The sequence below is a fragment of the Oncorhynchus mykiss genome, chromosome 12 (genome assembly GCF_013265735.2).
Source record: "Oncorhynchus mykiss isolate Arlee chromosome 12, USDA_OmykA_1.1, whole genome shotgun sequence".
NCBI classification, from domain to species: Eukaryota; Metazoa; Chordata; class Actinopteri; order Salmoniformes; family Salmonidae; genus Oncorhynchus; species Oncorhynchus mykiss.
The window spans coordinates 94601498-94622684 of record NC_048576.1 but is presented as its reverse complement, the minus strand read 5'-3'; the positions used below and the strand labels follow the sequence as shown (position 1 = coordinate 94622684).

The following is a 21187-nucleotide window of genomic DNA, read 5'->3' as shown; positions in this document are numbered from 1 at the left end:
GCTCAGCTCTGCTCTTTTCTTAGCTCAGCTTCTCACTCCCAGAGGTCCCTGCCTGCCTGCCTGCACCTGCTCTATATAGGTGGCACGCAGTGCATGCTGGGAGACCAGTGGCTGACACAATCGCGCTCTCTCTCTCTCTCTCTCTCTCTTTCTCTCTCTCTCTCTCTCTCTCTCTCCGTTGCTTTATTGTAGTAAAATTATCAGTAATAATGAACTAATATAAATAACAGCAGTATAATGATAGCAGTAAATTGTACTAGAATAACAGAGTAAATAACAGGGACAATAAAAGGTCAAACATGGAAAATGAACATGCTACTATTATTACCACTAAAACGAATGCTACCACCACTATTATTAACACTAATACTATAGCTATCCATACGACTACCATTACCACCAAATGTCATCACAATTACATCAGCACTGCAACTACCACCATCATTACTACTACTACCATTACCACCAACTGTCATCACAATTACCTCAGCACTGCAACTACCACCATCATTACTACTACTACCATTACCACCATCATTACTACTACTACTACTACTACTACTACTACTACTACTACTACTACTACTACCACCATTACCACCAACTGTCATCACAATTACCTCAGCACTGCAACTACCACCATCATTACTACCATTACGACTACCATTACCACCAACTGTCATCACAATTACATCAGCACTGCAACTACCACCATCATTACTACTACTACTACTACCATTACCACCAACTGTCCTCACAATTACATCAGCACTGCAACTACCACCACCATTACTACTACTACCATTACCACCAACTGTCATCACAATTACATCAGCACTGCAACTACCACCACTATTACTACTACTACTACTACCATTACCACCAACTGTCATCACAATTACATCAGTACTGCAACTACCACCATCATTACTACTACTACTACTACTACTACTACTACTACTACCACCATTACCACCAACTGTCATCACAATTACCTCAGCACTGCAACTACCACCATCATTACTACTACTACCATTACCACCATCATTACTACTACTACTACTACTACTACTACTACTACTACCACCATTACCACCAACTGTCATCACAATTACCTCAGCACTGCAACTACCACCATCATTACTACCATTACGACTACCATTACCACCAACTGTCATCACAATTACATCAGCACTGCAACTACCACCATCATTACTACTACCATTACCACCAACTGTCATCACAATTACATCAGCACTGCAACTACCACCATCATTACTACTACTACCATTACCACCAACTGTCATCACAATTACATCAGCACTGCAACTACCACCATCATTACTACTACTACCATTACCACCAACTGTCATCACAATTACATCAGCACTGCAACTACCACCACCATTACTACTAATACTACTACTACCATTACCACCAACTGTCATCACAATTACATCAGCACTGCAACTACCACCACCATTACTACCAATACTACTACTACCATTACCACCAACTGTCATCACAATTACATCAGTACTGCAACTACCACCATCATTACTACTGCCATACCACCACCATTATCATCATCGTTACTACTACCATACCACCACCATTATCATCATCGTTACCACTACCATACCACCACCATTATCATCATCGTTACTACTACCATACCACCACCATTATCATCATCGCTACTACTACCATACCACCACCATTATCATCATCGCTACTACTACCGTACCACCACCATTATCATCATCGTTACTACTACCATACCACCACCATTATCATCATCGTTACTACTACCATTACCACCAACTGTCATCACAATTACCTCAGTTCTGCAACTACCACCATCATTACTACTACTACCATTACCACCATCATTACTACTACTACTACTACTACTACTACCATTACCACCAACTGTCATCACAATTACCTCAGTACTGCAACTACCACCATCATTACTACTACTACTACCATTACCACCATCATTACTACTACTACTACTACTACTACTACCATTACCACCAACTGTCATCACAATTACATCAGCACTGCAACTACCACCACCATTACTACTACTACCATTACCACCAACTGTCATCACAATTACATCAGTACTGCAACTACCACCACCATTACTACTACTACTACTATTACCATTACCACCAACTGTCATCACAATTACGTCAGTAATGCAAATACCACCATTATTACTACTACCATTACCAACTGTCATCACAATTACATCAGTACTGCAACGACCACCATCATTACTACTGCCATACCACCACCATTATCATCATCGTTGCTACTACCATACCACCACCATTATCATCATCGTTACTACTACCATACCACCACCATTATCATCATCGTTACTACTACCATACCACCACCATTATCATCATCGTTACTACTGCCATACCACCACCATTATCATCATCGTTACTACTACCATACCACCACCATTATCATCATCGTTACTACTACCATACCACCACCATTATCAGCATCGTTACTACTACCATACCACCACCATTATCGTCATCGTTACTACTACCATACCACCACCATTATCATAACCGTTACTACTACCATACCACCATTATCATCATCGTTACTACTACCATACCACCACCATTATCATCATCGTTACTACTACCATACCACCACCATTATCGGCATCGTTACTACTACCATACCACCACCATTATCATAACCGTTACTACTACCATACCACCATTATCATCATCGTTACTACTACCATACCACCACCATTATCATCATCGTTACTACTACCATACCACCACCATTATCATCATCGTTACTACTACCATACCACCACCATTATCATCATCGTTACTACTACCATACCACCACCATTATCATCATCGTTACTATTACCATACCACCACCATTATCATCATCACACCTACTACTTGTCCCACTATTTGTAGTAATAATAGTAGAGTTTTCCTGCTTCCTATGCAGATGTTATTATTCAGTGTCTCTCAGGCTGTGGCAGGGCTAATACATATATGGCTGCTAGAGGAGCTGTTGCTCCGTCACACATTAGTATCTTTGTTTTTCCTCTGGGAGTAGTAAGATAACATGTTTAGTATTTTCTGAGAATAATGAATCTCTTGGTGAGGAATATTTCTCACTGTAGTGGAGAAAGTACATCTCTGTCTCTACCTCCCTTGGTGTGAGGTGACCACATACACGCTCCTGTTTGGGTAGCCATGTCTTTTTATGTCTGCCGGTTTCTAAGGCCAATTGGTGGTCACTCAGCCTGTACTTGGTAAGGATCGCTCTCTGCTTCGTATCTCTGACAAGAGTGGTTGGTGATGGAAGATCCAGATCATCCGTATATAGCAGGTGTTTTACCTCCGTGCCAAACAGTGTCCTGGGGCTGCAGAATGGTTCAACATGTCTGCTAACTCATTGATGAAAATGGTGAAGAGGTTTGGACTCAAACTGCAGCCTTGTCTCACACCTCACGGAAATAATGATGTTCTTTTGGGTTTTGATTTTGTGTGTGCAAGTATTGTATTAAGTCAGAAGCCTTTACCACCAAGCCCACTTTGGAGAATGTTGAACAACAGACCTTCGTGCCGAATGGAATGCTTTTTTAAAATTCAATAAAGCAAGCAAAGATTTTGCCCTCTCTTTTAGGAGGGTGGACGTGTTTATTAATTAGCGAGTGTAAGGTGTGTGTGTATATGGTCAGTAGTGCGGCGGTTGGGAGAGGGCGAGTTATGTGGTGAATCACTCCTCTCCCCTGCTCCCTGATACAGTCGTGATTACTGTGGTAGAGGGTGCTGGGGAAATTACAGGCTGTCTGATTTCCATTGTCTTCAGACTGGAGTTTGGTCACACGAGAGGGATATTTCGCTCTCTTTACTCTCTCCATCTCGTCATGATTAGCAGTATCCTCTTCCCTCTGCTGTTTCCATTGCCTCTGTAGTCTGAATCAGAGAAGAAGGATCCTCCTGGACAACAGATGACTCTGCTCCTCAGCTGAATCCCCGTACCTCAACAGGTAGATTCATGATCACGTTTCCATTGCTTCAGTAGTCTGAAGCAGAGAAGTAGGATCCTCCTGGACAACAGATGACTCTGCTCCTCAGCTGACTGAGTTGGAAATGTTGCTGGAGGTCATTTCATAGAGACAATTCTCAAGTCTTTTGTTGTTGTCGTTCTCCTCCTGCTTTGCACTAAGGTTACTATCCCCGTTTATCTCTGTCACGCTATTGAGTTTGACTGGGTCTGTCTTTCTATCCCTCTTTCTCTTTTTCTCTCAATCTTTTTCTCTCTCCTCGAACTCTCCACGCTCTCTCTCTACTCTCCAAAATCTCCTCTCCTCTCTTTCTACTCCTCTCTTTCTACCCTCCTCTCCTCCTCTCTTTCTACTCTCCTCTCGCTTCTCTCCTCTCCTCTCTCTCCTCTCTTTCTACTCTCCTCTCTCTCCTCTCTCCTCCTCTCTCCTCTCTTTCTACTCTCCTCTCTTTCTACTCTCCTCTCTTTCTACTCTACTCTCCTCTCACTCCTCTCCTCTCACTCCTCTCCTCCCTCTCTACTCTCCTCTCTCCTCTCTTTCTACTCTCCTCTCTTTCTACTCTCCTCTCTACTCTACTCTCCTCTCACTCCTCTCCTCTCATGTCTTTCTACTCTCCTCTCTCCTCTCTCCTCCTCTCTTCTCTCTTTCTACTCTCCTCTCCCCTCTCTACTCTACTCTCCTCTCACTTCTCTCCTCTCTCTCTTTACATTGCAAATCTCTGTTTCTCATTTAAATTTCAGCGTTGCTACTTTTCTCTCCAGACATCCCCTCTCAAAACCACTTATTATCACTGTACATTATTACAGCTTCACTCCACTGTCACACCTCTGCATATCAGTACCTATAGCAGGTTTAATTGACAGACCCCCACAGACAGACACTCCTGCGCACAGTGTTTTCTGTCACAATCAACATCACTGCAATGTATCTGTATGTCTCTCCGCACACTGCAGTACTCTACTCCGTACACTGCAATACTCCATACCCTGCAATACTCCATACACTGCAATACTCCATACCCTGCAATACTCCATACACTGCAATAATCCATACCCTGCAATACTCCATACACTGCAATATTCCGTACACTGCAATACTCAGTACACTGCAATACTCCATACCCTGCAATACTCCATACACGGCAATACTCTGTACACGGCAATACTCTACTCAGTACACGGCAATACTCTACTCCATACACTGCAATACTCCATACACTGCAATACTCCATACACTGCAATACTCTGTACACTGCAATACTCTGTACACTGCAATACTCTGTACACTGCAATACTCTGTACACTGCAATACTCTGTACACTGCAATACTCTACTCCATACACTGCAATATTCCGTACACTGCGATACTCTGTACACTGCAATACTCTGTACACTGCAATACTCTGTACACTGCAATACTCTGTACACTGCAATACTCTGTACACTGCAATACTCTACTCCATACACTGCAATATTCCGTACACTGCAATACTCTGTACACTGCAATACTCTGTACACTGCAATACTCTGTACACTGCAATACTCCGTACACGGCAATATTCCGTACACTGCAATACTCTACTCCATACACTTCAATACTCTACTCCATACACTTCAATACTCTACTCCATACACTGCAATACTCCATACACTGCAATACTCTACTCCATACACTTCAATACTCTACTCCATACACTGCAATACTCCATACACTGCAATACTCCATACACTGCAATACTTCATACACTGCAATACTCCATACACTGCAATACTCTACTCCATACACTTCAATACTCTACTCCATGCACTGCAATACTCTACTCCATACACTGCAATACTCCATATGCTGCAATACTCTACTCCATACACTGCAATACTCCGTACACTGCAATACTCCGCACACTGCAATACTCTGTACACTGCAATACTCTGTACACTGCAATACTCTGTACACTGCAATACTCTGTACACTGCAATACTCTGTACACTGCAATACTCTACTCCATACACTGCAATATTCCGTACACTGCGATACTCTGTACACTGCAATACTCTGTACACTGCAATACTCTGTACACTGCAATACTCTGTACACTGCAATACTCTGTACACTGCAATACTCTACTCCATACACTGCAATATTCCGTACACTGCAATACTCTGTACACTGCAATACTCTGTACACTGCAATACTCCGTACACGGCAATATTCCGTACACTGCAATACTCTACTCCATACACTTCAATACTCTACTCCATACACTTCAATACTCTACTCCATACACTGCAATACTCCATACACTGCAATACTCTACTCCATACACTTCAATACTCTACTCCATACACTGCAATACTCCATACACTGCAATACTCCATACACTGCAATACTTCATACACTGCAATACTCCATACACTGCAATACTCTACTCCATACACTTCAATACTCTACTCCATGCACTGCAATACTCTACTCCATACACTGAAATACTCCATATGCTGCAATACTCTACTCCATACACTGCAATACTCCGTACACTGCAATACTCCGCACACTGCAATACTCTGTACACTGCAATACTCCGTACACTGCGATACTCCGTACACTGCGATACTCCGTACACTGCGATACTCCATACACTGCAATACTCTGTACACTGCAATACTCTGTATACTGCAATACTCTGTATACTGCAATACTCTGTATACTGCAATACTCTGTACACTGCAATACTCTGTACACTGCAATACTCCGTACACTGCAATACTCTGTACACTGCAATACTCTGTACACTGCAATACTCCGTACACTGCAATACTCTGTACACTGCAATACTCCGTACACTGCGATACTCCGTACACTGCGATACTCTGTACACTGCAATACTCCACACTGACATCCTCCAGACTGACATCCTCCAGACTCTCTGAACTGTACTTCAGACTGCACACTCCAAACCCTGTCTATATTTCCACTAGATGTCCCTCAGTCCATCAGTCTCTGTATAAATGTATACAATCTGAAGGTTCTGTAACGCTGTACCCTCCTGAACAGACCCTACTGTCTCTGTATAAATGTCTATCTGAACGCCCTCCTAAACAGACCCTACTGTCTCTGTATAAATGTCTATCTAAACGCCCTCCTGAACAGATCCTACTGTCTCTGTATAAATGTCTATCTAAACACCCTCCTGAACAGACCCTACGGTCTCTGTATAAATGTCTATCTAAATGCCCTCCTGAACAGACCCTACTGTCTCTGCTGTTGTCCTACATGCAGGGGTGATGACGTCATGGTAGAACAAGTTACTGGGTCAGTAGGCTGTAGGGAGCAGCCGTGGCCTGGGACTACACAGACTCTGACAAACAAACACAGAACTACACAGCCACCAGGCTCTGACAAACAAACACACAGAACTACACAGCCACCAGGCTCTGACAAACAAACACACACACAGAGAGAACTACACAGCCACCAGGCTCTGACAAACACACACACACAGAGAACTACACAGCCACCAGGCTCTGACAAACAAACACACACACACACACACACACACACACACACACACACAAGGAGAGAACTACACAGCCACCAGGCTCTGACACTTTTAGCACTGTGCTATCATGCCTCACACACAGACATACACTATATAGACAAAAGTATGTGGACACTCCTTCAAATGAGTGGATTCGGCTATTTCAGCCACACCCGTTGTTGACAGGTGTAAATGTTGCACCCACCCATGCAATCTTTATAGACAAACATTGAGCTCTTCATTAAGGCCATTCTACTGCCAGTGACTTTCAACGTGGCACCGTCCCAACAAGTCAGTTCGTCAAATTTCTGCCCTGCTAGGGGTTCCCCGGTCAACTGTAAGTGTAAGTTATCGAACACCTTTGGGATGAACGCCGACTGCGAGCCAGGCCCAGTCACCCAACATCAGTGCCCGAACTCACTAATGCTCTTGTGGCTGAATTGAAGCAAGTTCCCACAGCAATGTTCCAACTTCTAGTGGAAAGTCTTCCCAGAAGAGTGTAGGCTGTTTTAGCAGCACAGGAGGGACCAACTCCATATTAATCCCCATGATTTTGGAATGAGATGTTCGACGAGCAGGTGTCCACATACTTTTGGTTGTGTAGTGCGTTGATCAATAAGCTTCCTCCACAGAGGCTGAGGTCACTGGGAGAAGAGTTTTAAGAAGACAGTTGGATAGAAAGAGATGGGTGGGCTGAATAGAGAACTAGGGAAGGAGACATGGTTCATAAATAGAGTTAATGTGTGAGGGTGCATAGAGAACTAGGGAAGGAGACATGGTTCATAAATAGAGTTAATGTGTGGGGGTGCATAGAGAACTAGGGAAGGAGACATGGTTCATAAATAGAGTTAATGTGTGGGGTGCATAGAGAACTAGGGAAGGAGACGTGGTTCATAAATAGAGTTAATGTGTGGGGGTGCATAGAGAACTAGGGAAGGAGACATGGTTCATAAATAGAGTTAATGTGTGGGGGTGCATAGAGAACTAGGGAAGGAGACATGGTTCATAAATAGAGTTAATGTGTGGGGGTGCATAGAGAACTAGGGAAGGAGACATGGTTCATAAATAGAGTTAATGTGGGGGGTTGCATAGAGAACTAGGGAAGGAGACGTGGTTCATAAATAGAGTTAATGTGTGGGGGTGTATAGAGAACTAGGGAAGGAGACATGGTTCATAAATAGAGTTAATGTGGGGGGTTGCATAGAGAACTAGGGAAGGAGACGTGGTTCATAAATAGAGTTAATGTGTGGGGTGCATAGAGAACTAGGGAAGGAGACATGGTTCATAAATAGAGTTAATGTGTGGGGGTGCATAGAGAACTAGGGAAGGAGACGTGGTTCATAAATAGAGTTAATGTGTGAGGGTGCATAGAGAACTAGGGAAGGAGACGTGGTTCATAAATAGAGTTAATGTGTGAGGGTGCATAGAGAACTAGGGAAGGAGACATGGTTCATAAATAGAGTTAATGTGTGGGGTGCATAGAGAACTAGGGAAGGAGACATGGTTCATAAATAGAGAGTTAATGTGTGGGGTGCATAGAGAACTAGGGAAGGAGACATGGTTCATAAATAGAGTTAATGTGTGGGGTGCATAGAGAACTAGGGAAGGAGACATGGTTCATAAATAGAGTTAATGTGTGGGGTGCATAGAGAACTAGGGAAGGAGACATGGTTCATAAATAGAGAGTTAATGTGTGGGGTGCATAGAGAACTAGGGAAGGAGACGTGGTTCATAACTAGAGTTAATGTGTGGGGGTGCATAGACACGGATCATGTGGAAAATAAGCTCAAACCGCCTCTGCGTAAAGATTAGCTCTGTTTGTTGTAACATGCACCTGCACACACTGTGTGTCTCTGTCAGGGGTTTCAGCTGTTACCTGTATCACACATTATTAATCCTCCCATTATCAGTATTCATGTCGGTTTCCCCCTGAGGGATAGAGACTGTGTGCTAGGCACACACACACACACCTTAACACACCACTCCCTGATTGCATCAGTGTGCTGTGGGACAGGGTCACCTGAAGAGAGATTGCTGATGTCATATGAAGGAAAAGGTGTAGGAGAGGACAGTGTTAACAGTGTTTGTTAATAGCTACACACACACTTTCTTTTTGAAACCGCTCCCATGGCAACGACCCTAGCATTATGCTGCTTCCGTGACAACCTATAGTGATTCCTGTCTGACCTTCACTGATTGATTCACAGCTTATGCTCCTCTCAGGCGCTCCTCTCCTCTCAGGCTCTCCTCTCCTCTCAGGCTCTCCTCTCCTCTCAGACTCTCCTCTCAGGCTCTGCTCTCCTCTCCTCTCAAGCTCTCCTCTCCTCAGGTGTTTTCTGTCTGTGATGGTGATGACTACATATCAGTGTTGTAATGAGAAAGCTTCCATCCACTAACCGAGGGGATGTGGAAAGGGTCTGTGTTTACTCCACTGAACTCTGTTTATATCTGGGACTGACAGATGTGCTCACTTGTTGCTCTGCAGGTGTGGACTAAAATAAGCTCACCTGCAGAGAGAGACACACACACACACACACACACACACACAGGCCTATTGTTCTCCATGTTGCTGTGGTTGGTGTTAGGATGGAGAGGGGTGTAATACACTGATACATCACTGTGGTATTTATTAGTGGGGGGGGGGGGGGGGGGGGGGGGGGTGTTCTCCTATCAACCCGTCTGTCATAGCAAAGCTGAGTGGTGATTAGCTGGTATGCGGACATCCTTGTTGAAGCTGCCAAACCTCTCCGGTTTCTGCTGGCTGCTGGTTTCTGTCACACACACACACACACACACACACACCATCATTGCACACAGCCGAGTCGAACAAAGTTTCCTAATAACGTCATATATTGATTCTATCTCAGGCTGTGAGTCCCAAATGACACCCTATTCCCTATATAGTGCACTACTTTAGACCAGAGCCCTATGGGCCTATAGACTATAGGGTGACATTTGAGACACATGAATCTGATTCTGTCTAGTAGTCTCTGCAGTAACCATGCCAACGTGTTTTTTTTTTGTTTGCCCGATTTTCTGTTTGATACAAGATAAAAGTTGTCATGGCAACAATGAACATTTCCATTGCAATGTCATGCTGGAAACATCCTCATGTTATCCCAGTGAATGACATCTGAGCAACTCCAGCATCATATCTCCACCTGCTTGACATCTGAGCAACTCCAGCATCCTGCAACGTGTCTCCACCTGCTTGACATCTGAGCAACTCCAGCATCATATCTCCACCTGCTTGACATCTGAACAACTCCAGCATCATGCAGCGTGTCTCCTCCTGCTTGACATCTGAACAACTCCAGCATCATGCAGCGTGTCTCCACCTGCTTGACATCTGAACAACTCCAGCATTATGCAACGTGTCTCCACCTGCTTGACATCTGATCAACTCCAGCATTATGCAACGTGTCTCCACCTGCTTGACATCTGAACAACTCCAGCATCATGCAACGTGTCTCCACCTGCTTGACATCTGATAAACTCCAGCATCATGCAACGTGTCTCCACCTGCTTGACATCTGATCAACTCCAGCATCATGCAGCGTGTCTCCACCTGCTTGACATCTGAACAACTCCAGCATCATGCAGCGTGTCTCCATCTGAACAACTCCAGCATCATGCAACGTGTCTCCACCTGCTTGACATCTGAACAACTCCAGCATCATGCAGCGTGTCTCCATCTGAACAACTCCAGCATCATGCAGCGTGTCTCCATCTGAACAACTCCAGCATCATGCAGCGTGTCTCCTCCTGCTTGACATCTGAACAACTCCAGCATCATGCAGCGTGTCTCCATCTGAACAACTCCAGCATCCTGCAGCGTGTCTCCACCTGCTTGACATCTGAACAACTCCAGCATCATGCAGCGTGTCTCCACCTGCTTGACATCTGAACAACTCCAGCATCATGCAGCGTGTCTCCATCTGCACAACTCCAGCATCATGCAGCGTGTCTCCATCTGAACAACTCCAGCATCATGCAGCGTGTCTCCACCTGCTTGACATCTGAACAACTCCAGCATTATGCAACGTGTCTCCACCTGCTTGACATCTGATCAACTCCAGCATCATGCAACGTGTCTCCACCTGCTTGACATCTGAACAACTCCAGCATCATGCAGCGTGTCTCCATCTGAACAACTCCAGCATCATGCAGCGTGTCTCCATCTGAACAACTCCAGCATCATGCAGCGTGTCTCCACCTGCTTGACGTCTGAACAACTCCAGCATTATGCAACGTGTCTCCACCTGCTTGACATCTGATCAACTCCAGCATCATGCAACGTGTCTCCACCTGCTTGACATCTGAACAACTCCAGCGTCATGCAGCGTGTCTCCATCTGAACAACTCCAGCATCCTGCAACGTGTCTCCACCTGCTTGACATCTGAACAACTCCAGCATCATGCAGCGTGTCTCCACCTGCTTGACATCTGATCAACTCCAGCATCCTGCAGCGTGTCTCCTCCTGCTTGATATCTGTATTATTCATTCCTGCTTTATTCCAAAACATCATGCAACATATTTTCCCTTCATCCTATAGGTCTTCTGTTGTAAACAACGTGCCTGTTGAGGAAATCCTGGGTTGTACTCCGTAGGAAACTGGGGAGTACTGTGTGTGTGTGTGTGTGTGTGTGTGTGTGTGTGACAACGTTGTCATGGTGTCTGTATGGCCATCTCTCCAATTGCTACCCATTTGTTAATTGATCCAGCCACTAAGACGCGGCCAACAGAATGCCCGGTTCCCTAAGCTCCTGGGGGCTGTGATCAGGGGATCAGTATTATCTGTAATCGGCTTAGCAGGCCTGCCTGACAGGATGTTATGGCCTGCTCTTGTGCTTCTTGGATCGACAGACGATGATCAGTGTTGTAACACTCACTCAGGAAACATCTCCATAGTCTTAGAAACGCTTCCTCTGCTTCGACAGACAGACAGAGCGACAGACAGACAGAGCGACAGACAGACAGAGCGGCAGACAGACAGAGCGACAGACAGACAGAGCGACAGACATCATCTCCTTCATCTGCCATCATCTGTGGAGAGGAAGTCTAGCACATGGTGTCTCAAACACACAATGAAGAAGAAAACATCAGTCTACCTGGTACACCATTCAATCTAATCAGTCTACCTGCTACACCATTCAATCTAATCAGTCTACCTGGTACACCATTCAATCTAATCAGTCTACCTGGTACACCATTCAATCTAATCAGTCTACCTGGTACACCATTCAATCTAATCAGTCTACCTGGTACACCATTCAATCTAATCAGTCTACCTGGTACACCATTCAATCTAATCAGTCTACCTGGTACACCATTCAATCTAATCAGTTTACCTGGTACACCATTCAATCTAATCAGTCTACCTGGTACACCATTCAATCTAATCAGTCTACCTGGTACACCATTCAATCTAATCAGTCTACCTGGTACACCATTCAATCTAATCAGTCTACCTGGTACACCATTCAATCTAATCAGTTTACCTGGTACACCATTCAATCTAATCAGTCTACCTGGTACACCATTCAATCTAATCAGTCTACCTGGTACACCATTCAATCTAATCAGTCTACCTGGTACACCATTCAATCTAATCAGTCTACCTGGTACACCATTCAATCTAATCAGTCTACCTGGTACACCATTCAATCTAATCAGTCTACCTGGTACACCATTCAATCTAATCAGTCTACCTGGTACACCATTCAATCTAATCAGTCTACCTGGTACACCATTCAATCTAATCAGTTTACCTGGTACACCATTCAATCTAATCAGTCTACCTGGTACACCATTCAATCTAATCAGTCTACCTGGTACACCATTCAATCTAATCAGTCTACCTGGTACACCATTCAATCTAATCAGTCTACCTGGTACACCATTCAATCTAATCAGTCTACCTGGTACACCATTCAATCTAATCAGTTTACCTGGTACACCATTCAATCTAATCAGTCTACCTGGTACACCATTCAATCTAATCAGTCTACCTGGTACACCATTCAATCTAATCAGTCTACCTGAAATACAGTTTAGATTTCTGTTTATAAACCACAATATCAAGGCTCTAGGTTACAACTACAACTTAACTAATCACATGAGTATGGACAGACAATCAAAACATGCCCTGTTTCTGTGATTATATGTAACTGTTTTTACTTTCAGAGAACGAGTAGTTCTACTGTGTTCTCCCTCTACAGGGTTAGAATGAGTAGTTCTACTGTGTTCTCCCTCTACAGGGTTAGAATGACTAGTTCTACTGTGTTCTCCCTCTACAGGGTTAGAATGACTAGTTCTACTGTGTTCTCCCTCTACAGGGTTAGAGCGAATAGTTCTGGTCTGATGAGATACAGACCAGTCTAAACCCCACTGATACGTTCTGTCTGATGTGATACAGACCAGTCTAAACCCCCACTGATACGTTCTGTCTGATGAGATACAGACCAGTCTAAACCCCCACTGATACGTTCTGTCTGATGAGATACAGACCAGTCTAAACCCCACTGATACGTTCTGTCTGATGAGATACAGACCAGTCTAAACCCCACTGATACGTGCTGTCTGAGATACAGACCAGTCTAAACCCCACTGATACGTTCTGTCTGATGAGATACAGACCAGTCTAAACCCCACTGATACGTGCTGTCTGAGATACAGACCAGTCTAAACCCCACTGATACGTTCTGTCTGATGAGATACAGAGCAGTCTAAACCCCACTGATACGTTCTGTCTGATGAGATACAGACCAGTCTAAATCCCACTGATACGTTCTGTCTGATGAGATACAGACCAGTCTAAACCCCACTGATACGTGCTGTCTGAGATACAGACCAGTCTAAACCCCACTGATACGTTCTGTCTGATGAGATACAGACCAGTCTAAACCCCACTGATACGTTCTGTCTGATGAGATACAGACCAGTCTAAACCCCACTGATACGTTATGTCTGATGAGATACAGACCAGTCTAAACCCCACTGATACGTTCTGTCTGATGAGATACAGACCAGTCTAAACCCCACTGATACGTTCTGTCTGATGAGATACAGACCAGTCTAAACCCCACTGATACGTTATGTCTGATGAGATACAGACCAGTCTAAACCCCACTGATACGTTCTGTCTGATGAGATGCAGACCAGTCTAAACCCCACTGATACGTTCTGTCTGATGAGATACAGACCAGTCTAAACCCCACTGATACGTTCTGTCTGATGAGATACAGACCAGTCTAAACCCCACGGATACGTTCTGTCTGATGAGATACAGACCAGTCTAAACCCCACGGATACGTTCTGTCTGATGAGATACAGACCAGTCTAAACCCCACGGATACATTCTGTCTGATGAGATACAGACCAGTCTAAACCCCACTGATATGTTCTGTCTGATGAGATACAGACCAGTCTAAACCCCACTGATACGTTCTGTCTGATGATACAGACCAGTCTAAACCCCACTGATACGTTCTGTCTGATGAGATACAGACCAGTCTAACCCCACTGATACATTCTGTCTGATGAGATACAGACCAGTCTAAACCCCACTGATACGTTCTGTCTGATGAGATACAGACCAGTCTAAACCCCCACTGATATACGTTCTGTCTGATGAGATACAGACCAGTCTAAACCCCACTGATACATTCTGTCTGATGAGATACAGACCAGTCTAAACCCTCACTGATATACGTTCTGTCTGATGAGATACAGACCAGTCTAAACCCCACTGATACGTTCTGTCTGAGATACAGACCAGTCTAAACCCCACTGATATACGTTCTGTCTGATGAGATACAGACCAGTCTAAACCCCACTGATACGTTCTGTCTGATGAGATACAGACCAGTCTAAACCCCACTGATATACGTTCTGTCTGATGAGATACAGACCAGTCTAAACCCCACTGATACGTTCTGTCTGATGAGATACAGACCAGTCTAAACCCCACTGATATACGTTCTGTCTGATGATATACAGACCAGTCTAAACCCCACTGATAAAAACTCAGATCAATCAGGATCTTAACATTAGAACTGAGATGGATCAGAGTCTTAACATTAGAACTGAGATGGATCAGAGTCTTAACATGAGAACTGAGATGGACCAGAGTCTTAACATTAGAACTGAGATGGACCAGAGTCTTAACATTAGAACTGAGATGGACCAGAGTCTTAACATTATAACTGAGATGGACCAGAGTCTTAACATTAGAACTGAGATGGACCAGAGTCTTAACATTAGAACTGAGATGGACCAGAGTCTTAACATTAGAACTGAGATGGACCAGAGTCTTAACATTAGAACTGAGATGTACCAGAGTCTTAACATTAGAACTGAGATGGATCAGAGTCTTAACATTAGAACTGAGATGTACCAGAGTCTTAACATTAGAACTGAGATGTACCAGAGTCTTAACATTAGAACTGAGATGGATCAGAGTCTTAACATTAAAACTGAGATGGACCAGAGTCTTAACATTAGAACTGAGATGGATCAGAGTCTTAACATTAGAACTGAGATGGATCAGAGTCTTAACATTAGAACTGAGATGGACCAGAGTCTTAACATTAGAACTGAGATGGTTCAGAGTCTTAACATTAAAACTGAGATGGACCAGAGTCTTAACATTAGAACTGAGATGGATCAGAGTCTTAACATTAGAACAGAGATGGACCAGAGTCTTAACATTAGAACTGAGATGGATCAGAGTCTTAACATTAGAACTGAGATGGATCAGAGTCTTAACATTAGAACTGAGATGGACCAGAGTCTTAACATTAGAACTGAGATGGATCAGAGTCTTAACATCAGAACAGAGATGGTTCTTCTTAACGTCAGATGGTTCTGAGGACTTGATGGAAGTTGTTCTCTGATTCCTTTGAGTTCTCTGATAGAAATCTGTCGAAACTGAAATTCTTAAAGTTCTAAGGTTTGAAGACGTAGACTCTTTAATGTTCTTTAGTAAAGGGTCATCAAACACAGAACTATAAGACTAGTTTTGACTTTGTGGTCGAGGTTCTTCACAAATATTTCACACATTTAATAAATGTGCTATTTGAAAATGTATTTCCATTGTAAATGGCTTTGCTTTAATCAGAAATGGATTTTGGGTCTGGCTATTTTACCCATGTGTATTTAGAGTAGAAACGTAGTCTAGTCCATAGTCCTCTGGTGTTAAAGGAGGGTTTGGACTTGGTAATGGGAACCTGTTTCCATCCTCTTTGTAATGTCTCTCTCTCTTCTTCTCTCTCTCTGTCTCTCTCTGTGTATTTCTGTCTCTTCTCTGTGTATTTCTGTCTCTTCTCTGTGTATTTCTGTCTCTCTCTGTGTATTTCTGTCTCTCTCTGTGTATTTCTGTCTCTCTCTGTGTATTTCTGTCTCTCTCTGTGTATTTCTGTCTCTCTCTGTGCATTTCTGTCTCTCTCTGTGTATTTCTGTCTCTCTCTGTGTATTTCTGTCTCTCTCTGTGTATTTCTGTCTCTCTCTGTGTATTTCTGTCTCTCTCTGTGTATTTCTGTCTCTCTCTGTGTATTTCTGTCTCTCTCTCTGTGTATTTCTGTCTCTCTCTCTGTGTATTTCTGTCTCTCTCTCTGTGTATTTCTGTCTCTCTCTCTGTGTATTTCTGTCTCTCTCTGTGTATTTCTGTCTCTCAAGGTCTGTCCTTCTCAATCTAGATATTGTGTTCCTTTTCTTTACAATGCATTGCATAATCAGAAGAGGCAGCGTGTAGGTATATTAAAAACACCAGGACACATCGTCCGCTGGCTGCATGACTCTCCCTCTCCTTCTTTAGTTCTCTCTCTCTTACTCCTCTTTTGTTTGGAGATTAACTGTTGTTTTTTGTTTATTATTTGTCATATTGCCAATATAAAGATCAACCCAACCAATATGTTTGATCTCCACATTAAACAGCAGCAGTTATGTAAAGTTTGAATAATCAATATTTTTTGCTTGTACCACTTTTTGAAGTTTCTTTCACTACAACTTCTTTAGAAGATGTCCTTCTCGTTTATTTGCATCATTTCCTTCCCTTCTCCTTTCCTTTCTGTCTTGTTTAATGTGTCATTGTATTTTATTTATCTGTTAAATGTGTTTCCTGTTGAGACATCCAAATGTTCCACCATGCACCATCCTGGCTACCAGTCTGTCCTCTGTCTGTTAGTGCGTCTGTTGTGTCGTTGTGTTGCTGCATGGGCTCTCTGCACACTGGGATCTCTCTTGCTCTCTCTCCTCTCTCCTGCTCTCTCTCTCTCTCTCCCCTCTCCTGCTCTCTCTCTCTCCCCTCTCCTGCTCTCTCTCTCTCCCCTCTCCTGCTCTCTCTCTCTGCCCCCTCTCCTGCTCTCTCTCTCTCTCCCCTCTCCTGCTCTCTCGCTCTCTCCCCTCTCCTGCTCTCTCTCTCTGCCCCCTCTCCTGCTCTCTCTCTCTCTCTCCCCTCTCCTGCTCTCTCTCTCTCTCTCTCTCTCCCCTCTCCTGCTCGCTCTCTCTCTCTCTCCCCTCTCCTGCTCTCTCTCTCTCCCCCCTCTCCTGCTCTCTCTCCCCCTCTCCTGCTCTCTCTCCCCCCTCTCCTGCTCTCTCTCCCCCTCTCCTGCTCTCTCTCCCCCTCTCCTGCTCTCTCTCCCCCTCTCCTGCTCTCTCTCCCCCTCTCCTGCTCTCTCTCCCCCTCTCCTGCTCTCTCTCCCCCTCTCCTGCTCTCTCTCCCCCTCTCCTGCTCTCTCTCCCCCTCTCCTGCTCTCTCTCCCCCTCTCCTGCTCTCTCTCCCCCTCTCCTGCTCTCTCTCCCCCTCTCCTGCTCTCTCTGCCCTCTCTCCTGCTCTCTCTCCTGCTCTCTCTCCTGCTCTCTCTCCTGCTCTCTCTCCTGCTCTCTCTCCTGCTCTCTCTCCTGCTCTCTCTCCTGCTCTCTCGCCCCCCTCTCCTGCTCTCTCTCCCCCTCTCCTGCTCTCTCTCCCCCCTCTCCTGCTCTCTCTCCCCCCTCTCCTGCTCTCTCTCCCCCCTCTCCTGCTCTCTCTCCCCCCTCTCCTGCTCTCTCTCCCCCCTCTCCTGCTCTCTCTCCCCCCTCTCCTGCTCTCTCTCCCCCCTCTCCTGCTCTCTCTCCCCCCTCTCCTGCTCTCTCTCCCCCCTCTCCTGCTCTCTCTCCCCCCCTCTCCTGCTCTCTCTCCCCCCCTCTCCTGCTCGCTCTCTCCCCCCTCTCCTGCTCGCTCTCTCCCCCCTCTCCTGCTCGCTCTCTCCCCCCTCTCCTGCTCGCTCTCTCCCCCCTCTCCTGCTCGCTCTCTCCCCCCTCTCCTGCTCGCTCTCTCCCCCCTCTCCTGCTCGCTCTCTCCCCCCTCTCCTGCTCGCTCTCTGCCCCCTCTCCTGCTCGCTCTCTGCCCCCTCTCCTGCTCGCTCTCTGCCCCCTCTCCTGCTCTCTCTCCCCTCTCCTGCTCTCTCTCTCTCCCCCCTCTCCTGCTCTCTCTCCCCCTCTCCTGCTCTCTCTCCCCCCTCTCCTGCTCTCTCTCCCCCTCTCCTGCTCTCTCTCCCCCTCTCCTGCTCTCTCTCCCCCTCTCCTGCTCTCTCTCCCCCTCTCCTGCTCTCTCTCCCCCTCTCCTGCTCTCTCTCCCCCTCTCCTGCTCTCTCTCCCCCTCTCCTGCTCTCTCTCCCCCTCTCCTGCTCTCTCTCCCCCTCTCCTGCTCTCTCTCCCCCTCTCCCCCTCTCCTGCTCTCTCTCCCCCTCTCCTGCTCTCTCCCCCTCTCCTGCTCTCTCTCCCCCTCTCCTGCTCTCTCTCCCCCTCTCCTGCTCTCTCTGCCCTCTCTCCTGCTCTCTCTCCTGCTCTCTCTCCTGCTCTCTCTCCTGCTCTCTCTCCTGCTCTCTCTCCTGCTCTCTCGCCCCCCTCTCCTGCTCTCTCTCCCCCTCTCCTGCTCTCTCGCCCCCCTCTCCTGCTCTCTCTCCCCCTCTCCTGCTCTCTCTCCCCCCTCTCCTGCTCTCTCTCCCCCCTCTCCTGCTCTCTCTCCCCCCTCTCCTGCTCTCTCTCCCCCCTCTCCTGCTCTCTCTCCCCCCTCTCCTGCTCTCTCTCCCCCCTCTCCTGCTCTCTCTCCCCCCTCTCCTGCTCTCTCTCCCCCCTCTCCTGCTCTCTCTCCCCCCTCTCCTGCTCTCTCTCCCCCCCTCTCCTGCTCGCTCTCTCCCCCCTCTCCTGCTCGCTCTCTCCCCCCTCTCCTGCTCGCTCTCTCCCCCCTCTCCTGCTCGCTCTCTCCCCCCTCTCCTGCTCGCTCTCTCCCCCCTCTCCTGCTCGCTCTCTCCCCCCTCTCCTGCTCGCTCTCTGCCCCCTCTCCTGCTCGCTCTCTGCCCCCTCTCCTGCTCGCTCTCTGCCCCCTCTCCTGCTCGCTCTCTGCCCCCTCTCCTGCTCGCTCTCTGCCCCCTCTCCTGCTCGCTCTCTGCCCCCTCTCCTGCTCGCTCTCTGCCCCCTCTCCTGCTCGCTCTCTGCCCCCTCTCCTGATCGCTCACTACCCCCTCTCCTGCTCTCTCTGCCCCCTCTCCTGCTCTCTCTGCCCCCTCTCCTGCTCTCTCTGCCCCCTCTCCTGCTCTCTCTGCCCCCTCTCCTGCTCTCTCTGCCCCCTCTCCTGCTCTCTCTGCCCCCTCTCCCGCTCTCTCTGCCCCCTCTCCCGCTCTCTCTGCCCCCTCTCCCGCTCTCTCTCCCCCCTCTCCCGGTCTCTCTCCCCCCTCTCCTGCTCTCTCTCCCCCCTCTCCTGCTCTCTCTCCCCCCTCTCCTGCTCTCTCTCCCCCCTCTCCTGCTCTCTCTCCCCCCTCTCCTGCTCTCTCTCCCCCCTCTCCTGCTCTCTCTCCCCCCTCTCCTGCTCTCTCTCCCCCCTCTCCTGCTCTCTCTCCCCCCTCTCCTGCGCTCTCTCCCCCCTCTCCTGCTCGCTCTCTCTCCCTCCTCTCCTGCTCGCTCTCTCTGCCCCCTCTCCTGCTCTCTCTCGCCTCTCCTGCTCTCCTTTCACTCGCTCTCTCCTCCCACTCTCTGCCCTGTCTGTAGTGAGGGATGTTTGTTGACATCTGCTCTGTGTGTTTCTCTTTAGGGGACGTGCTGTTTCAGATGGCTGAGGTCCACAGACAGATCCAAGTACAGCTAGAGGAGATGGTGGGTATATGAACCTTCATAAGGAATTTATGACACAATCGTAAGCAGATTGCTAGAGGAGATGGTGTACTGTAGGAATAGAGGTCAAATAACTTTGATTTAAATGCTAAGCTGTAGTCTAAGAACAGCATTCTCATGTAGGTGTTCCTTCTGTCCAGGTGGGAAAGGGCAGTGTGGAGTAAAGTAGAGATTGTGTCATCTGTTGGGGAGGTACGCAAATTAGAGTGGGTCCCAGGGTGTCTGGGATGATGGTGTTGATGTGAGCCATGACAAGTCTTTCAAAGCAGTTCATGGCTACAGATGTGGGTGCTACGGGGCGATAGTCATTTAGACTAGTTACCGTGGTGTTCTTGGGCACAGGGACTATGGTGGTCAGTGAAGACACTTCAAGCTGGTCAGCGCATGCGCCGAGTATGCATCATGGTAATCCGTCTGGCCCTGTTAA

At 46.6% G+C, this 21187-nt stretch overlaps 1 protein-coding gene across 8 annotated transcripts in view; it reads left to right on the top strand.

Moving 5' to 3' along the window:
• The window catches only part of LOC110487108 (brain-specific angiogenesis inhibitor 1-associated protein 2), a 132532-nt gene that overhangs the window by 63492 nt on the left and 47853 nt on the right, over nucleotides 1–21187 (top strand). For all 8 annotated transcript variants that reach the window (XR_005035225.1, XM_036939313.1, XM_036939308.1 and 5 more), the window contains exon 4: nucleotides 20681–20742. Coding sequence is in view for 7 of the 8 variants with exons in the window: in XM_036939313.1 (XP_036795208.1) it covers nucleotides 20681–20742 (62 nt within the window). In the remaining variant the exon portion in view is untranslated. The remainder of the gene's footprint in view (nucleotides 1–20680; nucleotides 20743–21187) is intronic.